Consider the following 21,529-nt stretch of genomic DNA (forward strand, 5'->3'; position numbering starts at 1 on the left):
CCACTCATTTATTTATTTCACCAACTACATAAAATCAGACTAAGGGCGGAACTAAAACATAAATGCACCAAGTTGGAAGTGTATTAAATTGGTACCATTTTGAAATAAGACTACACTCATAAATGTTATGTTGTAAGTAAATCAAAAACAATGTTAAGGCATAAACACAGAGGGCAACAGTGACCTGTGGTTTGCCAAACACTGAAACTTCATTCATCTACAATGTTAGACTTTATTTATTTTTTTTCCCTCATCTCCATCAGTTAACGCTAAGCCTGTTAGCTTCGGCACATTTTTTTAAATACTCCTAACCATTTAACCACATCGTGATTGCCTTGGTGGTTGCCTAACAAACAGATTGCCTTTTTTCTGTATTAAAGATAACGTGCATCTTAACATGAAGTCACTAAATTCACATTCTCACATCTCAGTGTTTTCTTTGACATTTTAGTACGTTATCTGATATTTTCACTATTTAGAAACATCAGGTCACTGTTGCCCTTTCCAACCTTATTAATAATCCTTTAATAAGCTGATTTTTAAGTGTTGCCTTATTGTAAAGTGGTGCCATTAAATTATATTTTATTACAGATTTAATATTTAGTACCATAATTATACAAATATACTCAAACTGATGAAAAGAGGCATTTTGTGTAAAGTTTCACTGTGCTAAAAAACTACAGACAATGCGTTTGAAGAGCAGACGCCTCACTCGTACTTTGTCCTTTTAAAATGTAGCATCTTTAGAGAGCAATGAATATCTGCTATCATCCTGGTTCCAGAGCCAGAGATGCTACTGTTTCTGGAAGTGTGGAATTATTAAATAATGAGTGTACAGTAAGTACAATAAGTACAGTGATTTACTCCTTACTGTACTTGCTGTGTCTGTGTTAAAAAAGTATTTGAGATGTGAGGACCACGCCTGATGTAAGTAGGGCATGGAAAAGGACCTCAGAAGGACTTGGGCTGGAGTTTTGGGCAGCTTCTGCTAGTGAGGAGTGAAACCGGACCCCCCTTTGCCAGGCAAAGTCGTTGGTAAAAGAAGAGTAGGGGTGGAGGTGAGGAGAAAGGAGTTGTTGTATGTGGAGCATAATGGTGAAGAGGAGAAGTCTGGGCATGGTCCTTCTCCCAAACTTAAGTTATTTCATAACTCCATTTATGTGTAAAGTTTTGAAGTCCCCTTGAACAAGCAACCTAGCTCTCACCTGCTCTGCACTTCAAGTGTGTGTGCTTTCACTGCCACAGATCCAAATTTTATTATACCACTGTGCAATGATGATTTCATTTAGACTGTTCCTCCTAAAGGTGATTGTAGAGGATGTGAAGTATGCAGTTTATAACAATATTGTAAACAAAACTCGAGGGACGCATGTTTGTTTATTGAAACTAATGTAACGACTCGTTTTTCATCACACCGCAAAAATGTATGCAGCATAATTTTGAAACAAACACCAGCATCCTTCGCATAACATAGTAAACAGGGCACTACTAAACAACATGGGTTTAAATGTGGAAATGCGAAATCTGAAAACAATCCCCATGCTCGAGTGCAAGAAGGAACAGGAATAGTTAGTTCTATGCTAAAACACCCATCTGAACCTTACATAGATGTTTTGGGAATTTTCTGAAGGGCGTTCCAACAGGAACAATAAGAACTGAGGAGACTTTAAGAGGACTTGGGAAAACTGTGCCTGGCAATCATGCCTTTTCATTTTCCAGTGGTCTTCAGTTGCATTCCTGCCGTGTTCACCTCAAAGTGCCCTCCTGTGGACAAGGAGGGAAATCATGAATAACGCTGAAAAATAATATTATTAATAATAATCCATGTCCCATAATACTATTCATTTTAATGTAACATTGCTGTGACGTTTTGATGGCATTTGGTCACATAAGCATCAGTGGGTTATTGGATATCACAAATGCTGCAGGTGAGATAATGCTGAACATAAAGGAGTGGTTTCCCACACAAGTATTAAGCCTCGTCCTGGACTACGTTCTCCTTTTAAAAGAAAAATCACAATTCAAAATGCTTTTTAGTCCAGGACTAAGACTAGGTTTAATCCCTGTCTGGGAAACCACACCTAAGTAACTTGTTGTTTACCAGAGCATTCTTTGCTCGTTGCACTGCGACTTCAAGCTTGGCCCGATCAGACAGAATCTGTTGCAGAGTCCCAGAGTCCATTTCTAACAGCATTCCTACACACACACACACACACACACAAACACACCATTCATTATACTCACATATTAAAACACAAACTACATGCAACTAAACTGTACTATGAGTTCTACACACACATGTATTAGTTGAAACAATACATAAAGTTCTCAAGCTGGAAATCAACATCAGTGTCTTAATTGTGCACTACACACTTATACTATACAGCATTTTCTATGCACTAACCTTAAAAGTGTGAGTTCTGCTGGATAGTACACAAAATATGAACATACTACACCGTTTCTTACTAACAGGATGTGATGAACTGTTGCTATTACAACACACACCATACCAAGCTGCAGCCACAGTGCTGTCTGCCATTTTTCACAAGCTGAAATTCTAATAGCTCCCTCCACACTGTGTACTGCACAGTGGACGTCATAAAATAATGGTTTCTGCACTAAAACAGTGCATTGTGTGTCAGAATATAAAACCATTTAATATTCCTCTCTAACATTTAGTGCACAATCTGTAGTAGTATTAGTTTTATTATCTCTAGTGTGTACTGAGTTGGTCACTATTTGGGACAGAGCCAATATTTTCCAGCTGTAAGAAGCTCCTTCGTTTCTGTTTCCCATTGTATTCTAATCAAATATAGTCAAAAATTGACTGGTTCTAAGTATGCCTTGTGGATTTATTAGTATACTCTGCTTTGATGGTTGTGAGTACACTACATACTACATGCTCAAACACAAGTTAGTATTAAGTGTGCAATTAGGACACAGCTAATGTGTTTTCTACTACTTTCTTTTTATACTACTTTCTGCGCATCACACACTCACCCATTCACTCACATTTGTGGACAGTTTGCTCACACGTGAAGTGTATGTAGGACAGTCTCACCTGTGATGTCAGCACAGTGGACGGGCTCCATGTTCTGTACGAGTCCGAAAAGCGTCTCTCCAGTCGCTTCTGCTTCGTCTTCGTCTTTGTCTGAGCTGTCACTCACATCTGTGTCCTCCTTACACGGCCCACTACTAGACATCACAACATCACACAGATGGTTTGATCAGTTGGCGATATGACATTATTAATCCCGCTTCTATACACATTGTCCATTTCATCAGCTCCACTGACCATACAGGTCCACTTTGTAGTTCTACAAAGTTTACAGACTGTAGTGCATCTGTTGCTCTGTATACTTTGTTAGCCCCATTTTTCCCTGTTTTTCAAGGCTCAGGACCCCCAGAAAAACCACTGCAGAGCAGGTATTATAATCATTCTCAGTGCTGCAGTGACAATGACGTGGTGGTGTGTTAGTGTGTGTTGTGCTAGTATGAGTGGATCAGACACAGCAGAACTGCTGGAGTTTTTAGACAGTGTCCACTCACTGTTCAATCTATTAGAGAGACTTGCCATGTTTGTCCACCTTGTAGATGTAAATTCAGAGAGAGTAGCTCGTCTGTTGGTCATCCTCTAGTCTTTAATCAGTGGACACAATGCTACTCACAGGACACTGTTGGCTGGATGTTCTTGGTTGGTGGACTATTCTCAGTCTAGCAGCGACACTGAGGGCTTTAAAAACTCCAGCTGCACTGCTGTGTCTGATCCATTCAAACTAGCGCAACACACAATAACACATCACAACCACGTCGGAATGAGATTGATCCACCACCCAAATCATACCTCAACTCTGGTGGTCCTGTGGTGGTCCTGACCACCGAACAACAGGGTGAAAAGTAGCTAAAAAAAAAAAAAGAGTGAACCTGATGAAGTGGACAGTAAGTGCGGTTCATATGTCTGCTCTTTCCCTGTCAGATTTTTTTCACTCACTCTTGTAAAGTTTTTAGGGCTGTTTTCACTTTCTCTTCCAGCAGGACAGGGTCTGACATCAGCTGAAGGACCGCCTCCTTTTTCTGCTCCAATAGCATTCCTGCACAGTTTTCACAACTAAGTTACAGACACAGAATTGATGCTGGTGAAGTACAGGTCTAATCAGGCTGTTTCTTATTAATGACCGGTGTGTGGACAGAAGCTCTGAGTTTGATTGGATGTATGGATGGATGAACGAAACAGATGACAGACTGACCTGTTATTTTCTGAGTATGTCCAGTCTGGTAGAGATCGATGAGGTCATACAACTGTTCCCCCAGAGAGTCGGAGGACACAGAGTCTGTGTCTTGGATGTCAGCTTTGGACTGTTGTTTGCTGAGGAACCAAAAAAAAAAAAAACAACCACCATGCTTTAACATTACTGTGCCCAGTGCTATGTGTCCACTAAATCCAAACCTTGGACCCTGGATACAAGTTCCAGGCCTGGCTGTCTGGCATGACACTAATACAGCTGCAATTATAAAATCCCTGCCTGGAACATGTATCAGAGATCCCGATTTGAAGACCTCTGCACTAGATACTAGAACACTGCTAACAGGAATTTATGGTAGTCAGCCACGAGTGTAAGTACTGATTTAAATTATCGAATCTGGATCATAAATACCACTTCAGGAATGTTTTCTTGCCCTATGGAACTGAGTGACAGGATGTAGTGGTTAAAGTCTTCCCCTATAAAATGGGACACCCCTTCAAAAGCCTGATATGTCATCAGAACACAAAAAAGAGCAGTGCTTCAACGGCGCTTGTCGGTCTCCAGTGTTATCAGAGAAGTGCTTCTGGACTTTAATGTAGGTACGTTTAGGGCATCATGCCTTCAAAGGCGGTCCACAATTATATACTACCACCCACACCTAACTTTCTGTGATATGAAGCTGAATTCAGCTGCTTTCCGTTCCACCTTAAATGCCACAACAGACAACAATGCTAGAATGTACAGACACTAGAATATAATTGCTTTAGCATTTAATGTGGAACAGGAAATTCATGAACAGAGAGAGATACTACAAAAAAATTTCTCCCCCTAGGCCCTTATCCCTCTTTCCCAAAAAGAATTGAGACACCCCTACCACTACACAAAACAGAGGGGTGAAAGGCGATTCTGTCAAAAGTAGGATTGACCAATAATTCAATTTAAATATACATCACAGTATAAAATGTTTCAATAACAATGATATGATTTTATAAGACATTTTCATTCATTCATTCATTCATTCATTGTCTGTAAGCACTTATCCAGTTCAGGGTCGCGGTGGGTCCAGAGCCTACCTGGAATCAGGGCACAACATGGGAAAACGTTTTAACTCTGACACCTACGGACACTTTTGAGTAGCCAATCTACTTACCAACGTGGGTTTTTGGACTGTGGGAGGTAACCCACATGGATACAGGGAAAACACACCAAACTCCTTACAGACAGTTACTCATAGCGTGGCTCAAACACACAACCCCAGGAACCTGGAGATGTGTGAGAGTGACACTACCTGTTGCACCACCATGCTGCCCAACACATTTTCAATATATCAATATTTCAATATTCATTATTTACAGAATCTGCCATCAGTTCATTGCACTTTCTTGGGAGTTCTGTAGCTTTTATATTGTCCATATCAATACTGAAATTATATTGTATTGACCAAAATTTTAAAAATATACAGTAATCAAAATGTTGGCCATATCGTTTAGCCCTATCCCAATAGAACTGAATGGAGATCCATCGCTCCAGAGAACTCAGTATCCCTGCTCCTCAGCCCACTGCTGGGTGTCCCCTTTTGCTCATGGTAAGTACTGAGCATGGTAAGTATGTGCAGCTACTTCAGAGGGTAGATACAATCAAAGGGGTATCTGAATACATCTGAATTACATGAATGTAATTACATGTGTCTCTATGTGATTTGAGGCCCTGTGTATGTGTGTGTGTGTGAGAGAGAGAGAGAGAGAGAGAGAGAGAGAGAGAGAGAGAGAGAGAGAGAGAGAAAGAGAAAGAGAAAGAGATAGATAGATAGATACATACATACATACATACATACATACATACCTATTGTCAGGTGTCAAGGCTGCCAGTGCTCTGTCCAGTGCTTTGGTGAGGAGCGAATCATCCTGAAGCATCTGACCAATCACAGTTCCCGGAAGCTCCAGCAGCATTCCTGCCACCAATCACAACAGAGAACATTCAGCCAATCCAAAGTCTCAATACGGAACTTTAGTGCGCACTGTCACTAGCAGGCACGTGCATAGACATTTTTGGGGGCAGGTGCTCAAGCCAAAAAAAAAAAAACATCACAGAAGGATATTTAATGTATATGTTTATTTTTGTTAACACAAAGTTATGCATCTCTTCGTACGCAAAGCAAGCGTTTTCAGCAGATGTGACGCCTATTTTCCAAATGAAACGCCAGACCAGTAGCCACGTAATGTTTTCAGCGGCGCTATAATGTTAATTGTTGTAGTTAATTTTGCACTGAGCAACGTCAGGGATTGCACAAACACTATCATTACCTGTCTGTCTGATGCTGTTGGTCAGAAGTGTGTGTAGGAGCGGTTTGGCCTGGCGTTCAGCACTGAATGAGTGTTAACCGCAGAACAGACCGGGGCATAATTCTTCAGATAACTCAGATAAATGCTCGACAGGTATCAAAACACTTTTGTGGGGAATCGATGACAGATAGGGTGTTTTTTCATGTTTAAATACTGATGAATGAAGAAAAAAATATTCTCATCCTGGGCAAAAGGGCAGGTGCTGGAGCACCACTAGGGGTCTATCTGTGCACGTGCCTGCCAACTAGCAACTACCCTAACAACCAACTGGAATACCACAGCAACCATCTAGCATCACCTTATTTATTTGCAACATCTGCAACATAACATTTGCAACACATGAGCAACCACCTGAAATATCTTATAAATCGCCCTAAAACCACCTGGAACACCTTAGCACACGCCGGAAATATCTTAACAACTTCCCTAACAACCACCTTGAAAACCACATAACTGCCCCAGCCTCCACCTGGAATATCTTAGCAGCACCATGGCACCTATTTTGCAACACTAGAAACTACCTGGGGTACCTTAGCATACATCTGTAATACCTTAGAGACTGCCCTAACAACAACAAGGGATACTACAGTAAACGCCCTAGCAACCACTTTGGATGCATAGCAACCATCTAGCAAAAAGCTTCTCCCTAGTAACCGTGTGGTGGTTCGGTGTTATTTTCAGGTAGCACGCTTCTCTATGTTATTTTCGTAAAAATATCGTGGAAACTTTGTTTAAACTCGAAAATTAATACAAATGCCATTTTTATAAATGGTGTTAACTTTGATAACAAAGGCAAGTGATGTGTTAGCTTCACTGGGATGTTCACCTGTGAGTTTTGGAGCCATATCCGCGTGTTTAGGATAAATCAGATCATAAAGCTTCTCCCCAAGAGACTCCAGGTCCTCTTCACTCTCCATCACTCGGGTGTGTTCACGGCCAGCACGGAGTGAATCTGTTCATCGTGCAGAAACTGTGTGCAATGGTCAGACAGACGGTCAGCTGCCCCCCGTTTTACCGCTGACCTGCTTTAATTTCCATGGAGCTTCACCCTGTGTTTCAGCTTAAATTTAGCGGTTGCCTTCACATTGGCAGCAGTGCTTTAACTTTCAGCTCCTCAGAAGGTAAACATGCACGTTCATTGGGCTGGAACTCGATGAACAAACAATGAACAGGTCTTCAGCTTCAATCACTTTAGTTTAAGACATGTCCGTATTTATTTTTTTTAGCTACAACTTTATAGAAACAGAATAGAAACACACAAATGCACAGTTGATAATCTCAGCATAAAATGGTGCATAAATAGTGCAGCCCGCTAAAACATGTCCACAAAACTGAAGCTAAACTCCCCGTAAAACCAAAACTATTTCAAATGTGTTTATTTAAAAGTACGACTAGAAATATTTCATATATCTGATTAAATAACAGTTATAACTCATTTGTAAGCAGAGACAGAGGTAACGGCCCCAATCGCTCACAGCGCTGTTTGTCGTGGTGAAATCAAAGATAACTTTAAAAGATAGTCTACTTATCCAGTTTCTATCGTTAAACTATGTAAATACAACCCTAGAGGGCGCCAAAAAGGTAGACCTCAATGTGGGTCAATGGAGCTAAATAGCTAACACATGAAACATACTTCTAATCATACATACAAAAGCTTTACATATATTCTGGGATGTGGAAAGATGACTAATATTAATGAAAGCAATATAAACCTTCTAGTAACTATTAGTTTTAGCATTATATTGACATTAGTATTATTAAATATGCATATTCTCTGTGGCGCAGCAGGTAGTGTTGCAGTTACACAGCTCCAGGGACTTGGAGGTTGTGGGTTCAAGTGCTGCTCTGAGTGACAGTCTGTGAGGAGTTTTGTGTGTTCTCCCTGTGTCCACATGGGTTTCTTCTGGGTGCTTCCATTTCCTCCCACAGTCCAAAAACAGAAAAGTGTACGTAGGTGTGAGTGTGTGAATGTATGTGTGTGTCACCCTGTGAAGGACTGGCATGTAGGCATGTGAAGGACTGGTGTGTTCTCCAAGTGTCTGTATGGGTTTCCTCCGGGTGCTTCCTGTTTCCTCACGCAGTACAAAAACACATGTTGCTAGTTTGACTGGCCAGTCTACATTGTCCATAGGTTTGAGTGAATGTGTAAGATCATGATGCCCTGTATTAGACTGGTGGGTCCAAGGTGTGTCCCTGCCTTGCACCCAATGTTTTCAGGTTGGATCCCAACTTACCATGACTGAACAGAACTGGATAAGCAATGAATATGAGATTCTGTAACTGAAAATCAGAAAACACTGAGAAGTTCTCAGTGTGAATGTTGCATTCTGAAGAAGGAACAACACTGGGCATCACACAGTCACACCTGTGGATACACTCACTCATTCACATGCATGCGTGGACAATGGAACACCCACTCAGTCCCTCAAACACTCACACCTGTGAGCACTTTTGAAAATCAGTCCACCTAATGTATGCATGTTCGGACTTTGGGAGCAAACTGGAGTACCCAGAGGAAACACACAAAGACAGAACACACCATATACGTCACAGTAAATGACCCGTCTAGGAAAGTACCCCCGCATAGACCCTGAGCCCCTGTAGCTCACACCACCTACAGCACATATTTGACTCACCAATCATATTTAAATATATACAGCTATGTTTTTATACAGAACTGTAGTTTCAGCAGGTAAAATAACTCATGAAAATGATTAATCTAAAAAAGAAAAAAAAAACTGTCTAAAGGAAAGCCTGTTGATATTACAGCCTCTCTCCGGAGCGCCCTCTAGCGCCCGAGAAACTCACAACGCGTTCCCGAGTATCAGCAGACTGGTGAATATCCTGCTTTCTATAAATTCTGTGGTGAAAGCGCGGCGCTCAAATATGACGTGTATCTTAAGTGACAGTGTCTCAAATGGAGCTCTACTGCCTTAATAGTACACTTCATGAGCTCTGCACTCTGGTGGGATATTTGTTGCACTGTTTGATTGTAAAAGCCATATATGTTTTTTGTTTTAAATTCTTCTGTAAAGAGTTATTTACGGAGCCCTGCTGGAGACATTCTCTTCAAAATAAAAATATAGACATGGGCATGACTCAATTATGCGTGGGAACATAAACACCCCCTGCTACATATTTCTGCTGCTTGATAAGAAAGAACATTTCACACACATGGAGACAAGGTTATTGCTAGTGAATTACACGTGTAGGCTCTGCATGCACAAGGGACCACAATCACGGTCACTTCTTTTCAGTTGATTTTAGCCTAGATGATAGTATCCTCCAGCATCACTTGTCCCCTGGCCAACAACACTTCAGAAAAGCAGTGTCTTACATTCCCTAATGTCCTCTGTTCAATTTCAGAAAAGCAATTCCAGCATGTTCATGCTGCGCTGTAACCAATAGGACAGCATTAAAGGAACACTAGATAGAATTTTTACATTAAAATTGCAACTTTAAAATTATTGTGCTGCTTCACTGACCTGTAAAAGGGAAAATAGAGCTTCTGTCATTGCTACTCCAACCTCAAAACTGCAGATACTGCACTATGTAACTTTTGAAGGATGGTAGGAAACCTACACCACCCCTTGATTTCTGACCAGTGCTGTAAATGTTAATTGAACTCTGCAGCAGTAGGGGGAGCCCAGGATTAAAATACCAACTCTTACCTAGTGGTCCTTGAAAGTTTGCACTTACAATTCAGAGACAAAAGCTTCTAGCTTTGTTTTATTTATATTTTCATTTTCTGTGCAGATGCCCCTTAACATACATCACCCATAATTCCAGAGTAATTAATTCTATCTTGAATTCTTCAAGTCCTTTGTTAAATCTGCCTTTTTGCATCACAGTTAACACCAGAGAAAAAAAAAAGATCTGAATTTCAATTCTGTTATTGGTTGTCCTTGTGCATCTTAATATGCAATGTCACAACTTTCTGTTAATTTTTTAGTAGTTTACTATGGTTATTTTGAGCCCCGTGTTCCATATGTGTGCGAAATTTATGTTTTTACAATTTAATTCAAAGGGGTTAAAGTCTTCATGGAGTGCACTGATGTAGGAGGCACGGCGCCATTTGGGGCCGAGCCGACCGCTGAACACTCCGAGCAGATTACTGCCTATTGCAGTATCCTTCCGCACCGTAGTCGTACACATATAGATCCAATATTAAATATAGTTTTATTCGCATTTTACTATGTTTTCAACTATCATCGTGAGAAATAACCAGTAAATATACACGCTTGTATTTTCAAGAGTCTCAATCACAAGCGACATGAACCCGTTTGGTGTTTTAGTTTAGGCGTACTGATCTATAAAGTTTCCCCTGACGCGCTACTCCCTCCTTTCTCTCTCTCTTCCTCCGCTGAGAAGGTAACGTGGTCGGCACGGTGTTGGGTTAAAAATGCGACTGAAAACACAATTTAACGTGTGTTTTGTCGATAGTTTTTTTGTTAAATGTGCCCATTAAGGGTAGTGCTTGGCCACAGCGTGGAAAGCGAGGTTGTAATTGCAATTCGTATCGCGTTTAACACCGAAATGATTCCGTGGTGTGTGAGGCCTACGGGGCTCTATCTGTTTACTCTTGCACTCAGATGAAGTGACTGTGTGTCCGTTATTAAAGAAATAAACACGTCTATATTTATTGTTTGATAGACTAAAGCTAAGAGGTTTTTTTTAGTCTTAACATGCGCTTTCTATGTTTGTCTCTGGTCTTGCCCTAACGTGTCCAGAATGATCAGGCCACCATTGGTTCACTTTCTCATTGACGGGTCCCGCCACGTTAAAACGGGTCCTTTGCAGCAAAAGGCTCGTGTAGTCACGATTTCATGGAGACTTAACTGATTATATTGATTAAAGAATTAACTGACGTCACGAAAACAATCACATGTGCTCGTGTGTACCTGTAAAACATGACGAGTGTGTGCTTTACAGAACATTTAGTTTTGGTTCAGAGTGGTTCAACATTACATACAGAAGTCTAGGACCTGACATCTTTGATTTTGCATGAAACAATATGCTGGTGTGTTTTTTGATCAGTGCTTATGCTAGAGCTCTGTTAAAACAACTGACATTGTAGTATTTTTGCTTAGAGGGATTTTCAGACTTGGTACATGACTGTTTTGTAAGAGGGGGTGGCACAGAGGTGCATAGAATATTGAGTATTAAAACAATTACTTTACTCTCTCAAGACTGAGTGTCTACTGTCCTTTTCCGAGCTGTAACACTGGACAAGGTTTCAGCTCAGCACTCGGACAGAATCACAGCCTGTGGGTCACTCACTAGCATCAGTCTCTGACCAAGACCTTAAGTGGGAGCAAATGATGGTTGAGCAGATGGATTACATATAGACATGAAGAAAATGAATATGTGAGGCGTTAATTACATGAACATATTAACCGGTTTTCCATGTCTTCCAGGAACGCCATCATGTCGTCTCACCTGCAGTGGATGGTCATCAGGAACAACTCCAGTTTCCTCATTAAGAGGAATGGACAGACCTACAGCACTGTAAGTAGCCGGATCCTTCTGAATTAACTCCAGCTTTTGATTTGTTTGTATGTGATTCAGTGTTGGTCTGATGAAGAATAGTGCTGACCTGTGCTTTTCATGCTTGGCTCTGATGTCATACCCTAACATAACTAAATTTATCTAGATATATTCTCCCCACTTTGCTTGAACGCTTGAAACAGTGTAGAGCAGCTGGTCCTGAGAACTGGGGTTGGACTTGTTTGAGATTGTTTCCTTGCCTTGTAAAGCTGAGATTTCTAGATCACCAAACCTGTGCAATACACTAAACCCATGAGATAATAGCATTAATAATAACAACAGTAATGCATTTTCATTTAGTTTGGTGCCTCAAGATGCTATAAGGGCAAATTCAATACGAGAAAAGCATGATTGTAAAGAGGTTAGGGGGGTGGGGTGAATAGGCCTTCAACCTTCAAGGAAAGGCATTTCTAAAATTGATATTTCATAGCTACTTTTCGTGGCTCTCCCCATGATTCTCTCGATTCTTGGATACCATTGTGAAGCCCTAGCATGTACCGAGAGGATTAATGGTCTGCTGTTACAAACATGAACACCTCAATCATGACTGTCCTGCTATGACTGGCCACTATTCATGACCGAAAACATTTAAATAGAGCTTTTGAAAGTGAATATTTGTTTTTGGTTTGTTTTTCTGTTTTAGGAGCCAAACAACCTGAAAGCCAGGAACGCTTTCCGTTTCAACGGCCTCGTTCACCGCAAGACAGTTGGTGTGGAGCAGGCTGCCGATGGCAAGGGTGTAGTCGTCATCCTGAAGAAACGTGCAGGTGAACATAAGTCGTCTTGTCTTTATTTGTAGTGTTTCAGGGTCTGGTCTGTAATGTGTTCTAGATCCAAGCTTGTTTGAGATTAATTTCTGGTCTTGGGTATGTTTAGATATGTTGTTAAATTATTCAGATCAGTGCCACAATCGTATTCCCTTAAGAGAATTTGTTTTATGACCAACAAGGCGTAATTCTTGTGCTACTTGAAGGTTGAACTGAAGTGTTTACCCACACATGGAGATGTGTAAAGAACCTTTTTTATTTACATGCAACAGTATTTGTTGTGTAAGTCTGATCCAGAATTGATGACTGTCAATTGCATTCCTCAGTTGAAGCTGTGGTTCTCAGGCCTGAGTTCTCACCTGCTCATTGTTTGTTTTCTGGACCATTTTATGTCCTTGTCAGGACAAGCATTCAGGCACAAATATTTATCATCGTCTTAAAATCCCACTTCCATTCTCTCTTGGTTATACACTAGAGGGTTGTTTTCAATTTAAAAAAAAAATTTCACAATTTTTTTTTCTTTGATTGTTTTCAGTCCTGGTTCTGGACTATTGCGGCATGTTGTAGTTTTCTCCTTGTTCCATCTCACACTCTTCAGTTTTGAGTGTTTGTGAATTTCAGTAGTTGCTTCAAGAGTGTTGGGGGCAGAATTGAGTGAATCTCTGTGTACGCTTTTTGGTTGCTTTGATCTGTAATATATGTAAGTTATTTATTTTTTTGGTAACCAATGAAAATGTGTCATAGGTCAGCGCAAACCAGCCAAATCCTATGAGAAAATCACCATCAACAAGAACTCCCGGACCACGCTCAACCGCCTGAGGAACATCATCCGCAAAAACAAATACAGGAAGGACCTCCGCATGGTCAGTATCAGCTCCACCACAGACATGAACTGTGTGAATGCAGTTGGAATTGATTGTGCAGAAGTTTTTAACCAACACTGAAATCAATCTTTCTCTCTGGGTGTTCTCTCCCCCAGGCTGCTCTGAGACGTGCCAGCGCCATTCTGAAGAGTCAGAAGCCAGTGGTGGTTAAGAAGAAGCGCTCCAGAGCTGCCAAGACTGCATAAACACCTCACAGTCACTTAATAAAGCGTTTTGGTCAAATATCAGCCATGTGTTGTTTGAATTCATCAGGCAGACTTCGAGTCTGTGGCCAGATGAGAGATCAAAGGGGACGTTCTCACAAGGGAACGCACTTCTGGGGACTTAATGAATCCACTGTGACTTCATTTGGTCAAAACATCACAAGCCCCACAGCAGTGTTCTCTCTTGTCTAAACAGCCCTGTTCAGAACAATCAGCTTTGGTGCCTGTAAAAATTAGCCTCTTTTCACCCTGCCCTGAGCACAGCAATGAAGAGCAGAATTTTGTGGTCTTTTGCACTGACTTACACATGTAAATGGCTTTTTAAGGTCCTGAAAACACATTTTGAATAACCTCATCGTGGTTGTAAAGTTAGTAACTGATGCAGTGTTCAACTCTAGTTCCATGAACCTTGTATCTGCTCATATGTAAATGTGGGGGTGGCTTGGATTATCTCGTTTTCAGACAAGCAACTCGGTTTTTTAAGGTTGGGTGGTCTTGTTTCACAGTGAGCGTGTTGGTCAGGTCAAAGATGCACCACAGGCACTGAATAAGGGATTTTTTCCCCCTGTGTCTCCTATAAGGCTGCGTTGTGTTTTCTGATCACTTGGGGTCCAAATGACTCTAGCTCAGTTTGTATTGCAAGGTAGGAAGAGGAAATCTGGAAATGATGAAACGCAAAGTCCTATTACAATATTTTGCAGTCTAATTAGTTGTTTTGCTGTGTGGTGCAAATGGGTATTGTGTCCTGTTGGATATTCCTTCAGGTTGTTTAATGAATGCATGCTTTGTCTTATTTTCCACAGCTTAACCCTGAGGTGTGAAATGTGGAGCGTATTAAGATGTGGCTCTGGAAAAAATGAAATGTTCAGATGCTGCAGGAAGTAGGAGGATAACCTGGGTGGATATTAGCCTGATCCGAAGTTCATTCTCCAGCACCCTGTTAATATAGCACAGTGCTTTCCAGCTCTGTTAGTGTAGTTTGCCGTCTGCTGTATTTCAGCTAATCAGCTGAATAAGTCTGAACTTACGTTTTTGTGACTGGTGCCTGTAATGTTTTTACATAATGCACTTATACGTTTACAGCAGCTTTTAGAAATAGTGTAAATCTGTATTTTGTGACGGTATGCCATCTTACTAAATATTTATGAATTGTGTTCTATTTTTGGCTGCATAGAACCTTTTATACTGGCCTGTAATTCATGTACTGCTCTGCAAGTCCTTATGTGTCAAATATAATTGATCACAATAAAACAAAACTATTGTTGTAAGAGTGGATCAGACACAGCAGTGCCTCTGAAGTTATTAAACACTGCCCACTGTCCTCTCTTATTAGACACACCTACGTTGTTGGCCTACCATTGTAGATGTAAAGTTAGAAACCCTATCATCTACTGGTACATGGTTTGTAGTGGTCAGGTTCTTTTAGAAGTGGTCATACGATGCCACCCACTGGCTGAGTACGTTTGGTTGGTTGACTATTCTCAGTCTAGAAGCAGATCTGATCCACTAGTACCAATGCAGTACACTAGTGTCAATGAAACGGTGCATAACCCAGATGATACCTGCTCTGCAGTTGTCCTCTGGAGGTTATGACTCTTTAAGTACAGAGTGAAAGTGGGCTAATAGATTGACTATGCTCTATAATTGTGAAAGTACAGAGTGAAACATTCAGGCTTCTGGGCTCAGTTCTTAGGTAGGGTTCTCTTTTACAGGGAATATGGGTTAGAAACGGTTGGACCAGCACCAAGTCAGTTCCTAGAAAGAGAGTTCTTGTTTTGTAGCCTACTTTGACCCATTGTCCATTTTACCTCTGTATGGCCGTTTCATGTATAAAGCATTTACACAGCTGTGATGGAGTGAATGTGTGGTCGTTGTGATATAACCTAATGGCTGATTGAGGGGGACAAATGGCCTGTGTTTAATTACACATCGACTGGCCTAGAGCTATGTATCGATTGTGTTCTCATTCTCTCTCTCTGTCTATTGATGGATACAGTGAAAAGCTAGAGTCGGTTAGTGAGCAATGTTTTTATTTTTTGAACCAACAGAATAATGACATCCACAGTTCAGCTCAGTGATATAATGTCCTTGTCATTTTATAAGTATCCATCCATCTTTAAGCATTTAATTGTGATCAGGGTTGGGGGGAGTCTAGAGTGTACACAGAATGACTGGTCACAAAACAGGTAAAATACTTGGACAGGGCATCCCACCCTCACCCAGTCACTCACCTCCACCTACCAAAGTAGCCAGAGAAGTGAGCTTGTGGCTAGATGGTCAGTGGTTCAATTCCTGGGACTGGCAAGGATAAATTCATTCAATGGCTGAAGTGCCTTTGAGCAAGGCACTTAACCCCCAAAGCACAATAAAGGTGTTTCTTCTACTGTGTGTTGGGATTGTTGGATGAAATCCACGCAGAACTGGGGAGAGAATGCACCACACTTAAACAGCATTTAGGAGTCTTGTTCTTGCACTCGTACACGTGTTTTGTGGTGTTTCTGCCTGAGCTCGGAATTGAGGCAAGGGTTATTGATGACATACAATGGCATTATTTCAAGTTATGTAGTACATTTGTATATGTCCTTTTGAAACATGGAGTATTGGTGGTTGATTTTTGCTAAATCGATTTCAATCAATTGTGGCAACAGGGCAAACAAAAAAGCCCAGGCATCTCTGTCACCTGGATATTCCATCACTTTCTGTGGGACACCCAAGCCAGCCACAAAATATAATTCATCCAGTGGGTTCTGGATCTAGCCCAGGGCCTCCTTCCAGCTGGCCCGGCCTGGTATACCTCCAGTGGGAGGTTTCTAGAGGGTCTAATCAGATATATGAAACACCCCAGCTGGCTCTTCACAATGCAAAATGAGCAGCAGTTCTACTTAGGACGTCACTCAGATCACAGAACCCTTCACCAGATCATGTAAATTATCTGCAGGATAAATTGTGTGTATTCAGTGTACCAACTGGGCTTTGCAGAGGTGCAACAATTAAAAATAATGTTTATCATATAAAATGAACGTTAATTTACCTTTTAGTTATATTTTTTGCCATTCAGATTTTACAAAACATTAATAAAATGCTTAAATTTGTATCAGCACAGTAACTTTGCCATCTTTAAGTTATTGTCAACAATGTTATGATAAAAATGAGCATTTCTACTAATTTAATGGTTCAGAAGAAAGCATTTAGGTCACTTTAGCAGACACAAATCTTACAAGCCCCAGTTCTAACTCTAATGTTTTAGTATTAAATAAAGCTTTATTAACATTTGCATTAACCAGAGCTCAATCGTAAGGTTTCTGACATTAGCCAACAAGCTAATTGCATCTATAGTTTTTACATCTATCAATTCACTTACTGGTGTGGACTCACCTGAAAAATCTCTCTGCTGTTCACCAGCAGTCAGTGTTGTTGACTGTGTTGAAGTTGAACCACTCCTCTTCAAAACTTTACGTCCATGTTTACTATTCAACACAGTTTGATCCAGTTTACTGAGGTGAACGACTGACAGGGTTTGCCAGTTCTAGTGTTTGTCAGAACTCCGGCAACAATAACCAGCTAAAAGAACTTCCATGATTGTTTTTAAACCTTTTGTTAAAATTAATTAGAAGGTGGTATGTTTTAACAGTCCCATGCCATTTTACCTGTCCAGTTTGAGAATTTTAATGTTTATTTATTTATTTATTTATTTATTTTTACTTTAGTTTTTAAAAAATAATGGGGGGAGGTTTTGGCAAATCTTCCAGGGCTTAAGCCCCATAAGCTACACCCTGGCTTCGCCCCTGGTTCTCACCCTGCTACGTGATAGGAGCATGCAATCTTTTTTTCTGGACATAGCCTCAGACTCGGTAGTGCTGATCTGCATACTACTTGGCTGCAAAACACTCATGTACACTAGACGCCTTCATATGAGTAAGCCAGAATTACAACATGGTCTGCCAATAGATGACACCTTTGATCCCCCCAACAGAAGCCCTCCTGTCCCAGGCTATGCCTCACCACTCTGTCTATGAATGTCTGTAACAGGTGTGGAGAAAAGACACAACTTTGACAGAATCCAGTGCCAACACTGAACAAGCTGGATTTCTGCAGTGAATGTGGAAATAACATGGACTGAACAGGTCACTTTAACAAGCCCAACACTCCATTCTCCTGGAGTACATCCCACAGAATATCTTGAGTATCACAGTCATATGCCTTCTCTAAATCTTCAAAACACATGTAGTGTGGATTAGCAAACTCCTATGCCACCTCAATTATTGGAAGATTGAGGAGATTTGAACTGCTGTTCCACAGCCAGGAGGAAAATTGCATTCTTCCTTAGTTTGAAGTTCAGCTATCGGACGGGTTCTCCTTTCCAGAACATTGGCATAGACTTTTCCAGGGAGGCTGGAAAATGTGATGCCTGATAATTGGCACCAACAAGCACTTGACCACAGCTATACAGTTTCCACAATAGAGCTCTTAATGAGGGTCCATTCAGACTCCATGTCCCTTACCTCCTCCTGAAGATGAAAAGAGGTGAGGGTTGAAATCAGTCTGGACAGAATTGTCTGCCAGCAATTCCCACCAAATGTTTGGGCATACCTGAACTCTCTGACATTTTATCCAGCCATCTGATCCAACTCACCACCAGATAGGGTTCAGCTGACTAATCAACCTCTCTCTTTACATGAGTGTGAAAAACATATGGCCTCAGATCAGAACATATGACCAGAAGTTTGATTATTGACCTTTGGCACAAGGTGTCTAAGTCACAAGCAACTGTGTGTATGAGAACATTGTGCTTGTTATGGACAATTACTAGCAGAGTCCAATAACATCTCACCTCTCTGGTTTAGATCAGGTAGTCCATTCCTCCCTTGTGTCCTTGCCGGGTTTCCAATATAGTATTGAATTCCCCCAGCCACCACGTCCTCGAAGGCCAAATACTCTGAACTGCTATTGGGTGCATATGTACACACATCAGTCAAAATACTCCTCTTTGTGAGCCAAAGAGGCATTGAAGGAGCCATCTTGTTTTCCAGGACATAGTCCAACTGTATGGGGACTTGTAAGTATCCCTGTTATATCTCACACTGTGCAACCTCTGAGTAGGAGAGAGAGGATCGACTATCGAGAAGCAAGTTTGAACCTGTCCTGTACCTGATGGGCACAGCAATGCACCCTTTATCTGGATCTTGTGGGTGGTGTTGCCTTTTGATTCTCAGCCTGGCAAGGGTAGTTGGCCTGCACACCCACCAGGCATTAACCACTAGCCCCAGGGATAGGTCCCGGGTAGTGTCATGTCAGGTTATTTATGTATGTATCAATTCAGCATTTATTATTGAAGGCCTCCGCTTTCTCTCATCCATGGTGGAATTTTTATATCTGAACTCATGAACCCATTCATACACATACAGTTCAGCCACTTATTCATGTGGAATGATTGTATTGATCTCCCTTTCTCTCTTGTCAGTGTGTGTGTGGCGAGAGAGTGTGTGTCCACTTCCCCCATTAGTAACAGGGAGGGTGGCACTAAGAATGACTGGGTGATGGCATTTTGTCTGAACACAGTTGGCAGTAAAAGACTTCTCCAGCTGTCTGTGTGTGTGTATGTGTAGGTTTGAGGGTGTATCCAGCATGGACGGTGTTTATCGTTCCTGGGCCCTGTGCTGTGTAAGTGTGTTATCTCTCATGTTCATGTGTTGTCATGCATTTGAGCTGCAGGACACCATCCATGCTCTGATTGAGGAAAACATCCGCCTTCACGACCAGCTGGAGAACCTCACAGCTGCTCTTCGAGAACTCCGTCAGCTCCTCTTCCACCACAGCAACGGTACTGTCTCTGGATCACATTTAAAATGACATTCAAATTCTCTGCATCTCTTACATGTAAACATGGTCATTGATAGTGAAAGTTAAAATTGTTTACTAGTGGTGGTGATAGGAACCAGAATTTTCAAGCTGCTAATGGTGCATTTCCACTGCATGGCACTGGCTCGGTTAGGCTTGACACCATTTTCTTAGGTCGCTTTTCCACTACCATAGCTTTGAATTGTGGGGTTTGAAGAACACAACAACAGTTAGGCGCTGTTTACTCATTGTATATTAATGTGTTGTTTTTGTTTTTTGGACTGAACATGGCTCCATGCCCCCGTTCTCTCCGAGTTTTTCTTGTTGCACATCCAGCCATTGCTGGAGTTTTTTGTCTGCCACCGATCCAAGGAGCATTTGAAAGTCTTCAAATGGCCACAATGTAATTCTTACGAGATGCTGTTGTGAGCCCATTAAAACATAGGTGATCACTACTGTTGCTTAGATTAATTTTCATGCAGCCAGTTTGTGCTAGAGGTCTGCATTTTGCTGTGTAAACAAATGTCTCTTGCCAATCAGTGCTCTGCAAGGTTTCCACATCACATTTAGTATGTATTTAGCAAGAACTAAAAAAGTGCCTGGTTGCAGGGACCAGATTTTCCTAATGGAAAAACAAATGAGATGAGTTAGGCTGAGATGTGTTTTATTACATCAGAGTTATTATATATATATTAGAGTTTTATTACATCATGTATTCATGAATTCATGATGTTGTTTTTCTTAGATCATGAACATGAACACAATGCTGATCTGCAGCATCTCTGGGAAGAGTGGTCACAACACAGTGAGTACATTGCTTTCTCTCTGCCATCACAATGTAACTGGACAGAAATGTGGGCAGAAATCACAGGAGTGAGTGAGTAACCCTGTGAGTGTGTGAAACAGTCCGTAAGTGTGTGAGTGCCTGAGTGAGTATATGAGATTGTCCATTGTTGTGAGGGTGTGAGTGACTGGCAAAATAACATGTCATCACTAGAACTCAGCACCCTTGGAGGAGAGCAGTAACAAGCCCATTCTCTCATGTCTCATGCCTGTAATTGCTAGAACTGTGATGGAGAAGAGGGAGGGTATTTCCAAAGCATTTATCAAAACAATATTTAACCAGGACTTTGTTGGAACTGAACTCAGTCTGATCAAAATTCCTCGACACAGAAGACCACATGTGTAACGTCTAGTTGTTATCAGCATGTCCTACTGATATATGTGCCTCCAACTCCTTTAGGACCCAGTGCCAGTCCCACATTGAATGACTGTGTCATTGTGGACACAGCAGAAAGGACACAGTGGTTGATCATGGCATGTGTTTTTTTCCCATGGTCTTTATAAAGCCTCGAGGTGAATGTATTGACCAGTGTCCACATGCCAGTTTCTTGATGAGGCAATAGAGACTGTCCAAAGATATATCACCAAGTATACTTTTCCTTCCCAGGTTTTGTATTCATGGTGAAGATTTGTGAGATGCTAGTCATATTATGAGCTCAGCTATGGCTTATTGATTCATGTGCGTTTGTGTTTTGTAGGTATCAGTCCTGAGACTCACCTGCTGTTGGCGCAAACTTTGTGTGGACATGACCTTCACGGCTCAGCCTCACTAACCATTGACCACACCTCCACAGTCCTCACATTTGCTTTCATTATTCTCACACATCTACTACTCTGAAGATTGTCCTGTGTCTTCTGATT

The 21,529-nt window shown here is 41.2% G+C and overlaps 2 protein-coding genes across 7 annotated transcripts; one reads left to right on the forward strand and one right to left on the reverse strand.

Annotated features, from left to right (window-relative positions):
- Window positions 1-38: 38 nt before the first annotated feature.
- LOC136668828 (uncharacterized) lies at window positions 39-10,203 on the reverse strand. 6 transcript variants are annotated; one of them, XM_066646550.1, is made up of 8 exons: window positions 10,072-10,203; window positions 7,413-7,556; window positions 6,087-6,195; window positions 4,248-4,366; window positions 3,992-4,091; window positions 3,062-3,195; window positions 2,102-2,196; window positions 39-1,764 (listed from the first exon to the last, which is right to left on the reverse strand). In XM_066646550.1, exons 2-8 carry the CDS (start codon window positions 7,501-7,503, stop codon window positions 1,747-1,749), a joined length of 666 nt encoding a protein of 221 aa, XP_066502647.1. In that variant the 5' UTR covers window positions 7,504-7,556; window positions 10,072-10,203; the 3' UTR covers window positions 39-1,746. The 6 variants fall into 6 exon arrangements, with proteins under 6 accessions (XP_066502647.1, XP_066502648.1, XP_066502646.1 ...); XM_066646551.1 differs by lacking the exon at window positions 10,072-10,203 and adding an exon at window positions 8,062-8,072; XM_066646549.1 differs by lacking the exon at window positions 10,072-10,203 and adding an exon at window positions 8,019-8,039.
- Window positions 10,204-10,918: 715 nt separating this feature from the next.
- rpl28 (ribosomal protein L28) lies at window positions 10,919-14,031 on the forward strand. Its single transcript, XM_066646555.1, has 5 exons — window positions 10,919-10,957; window positions 12,004-12,094; window positions 12,777-12,900; window positions 13,645-13,763; window positions 13,880-14,031. The coding sequence occupies exons 2-5, from the start codon at window positions 12,014-12,016 to the stop codon at window positions 13,967-13,969; spliced, it is 414 nt and encodes a 137-aa protein (XP_066502652.1). The 5' UTR covers window positions 10,919-10,957; window positions 12,004-12,013; the 3' UTR covers window positions 13,970-14,031.
- Window positions 14,032-21,529: the final 7,498 nt, after the last annotated feature.

This window comes from Hoplias malabaricus, chromosome 15, assembly GCF_029633855.1.
Source record: "Hoplias malabaricus isolate fHopMal1 chromosome 15, fHopMal1.hap1, whole genome shotgun sequence".
Lineage (NCBI taxonomy): Eukaryota > Metazoa > Chordata > Actinopteri > Characiformes > Erythrinidae > Hoplias > Hoplias malabaricus.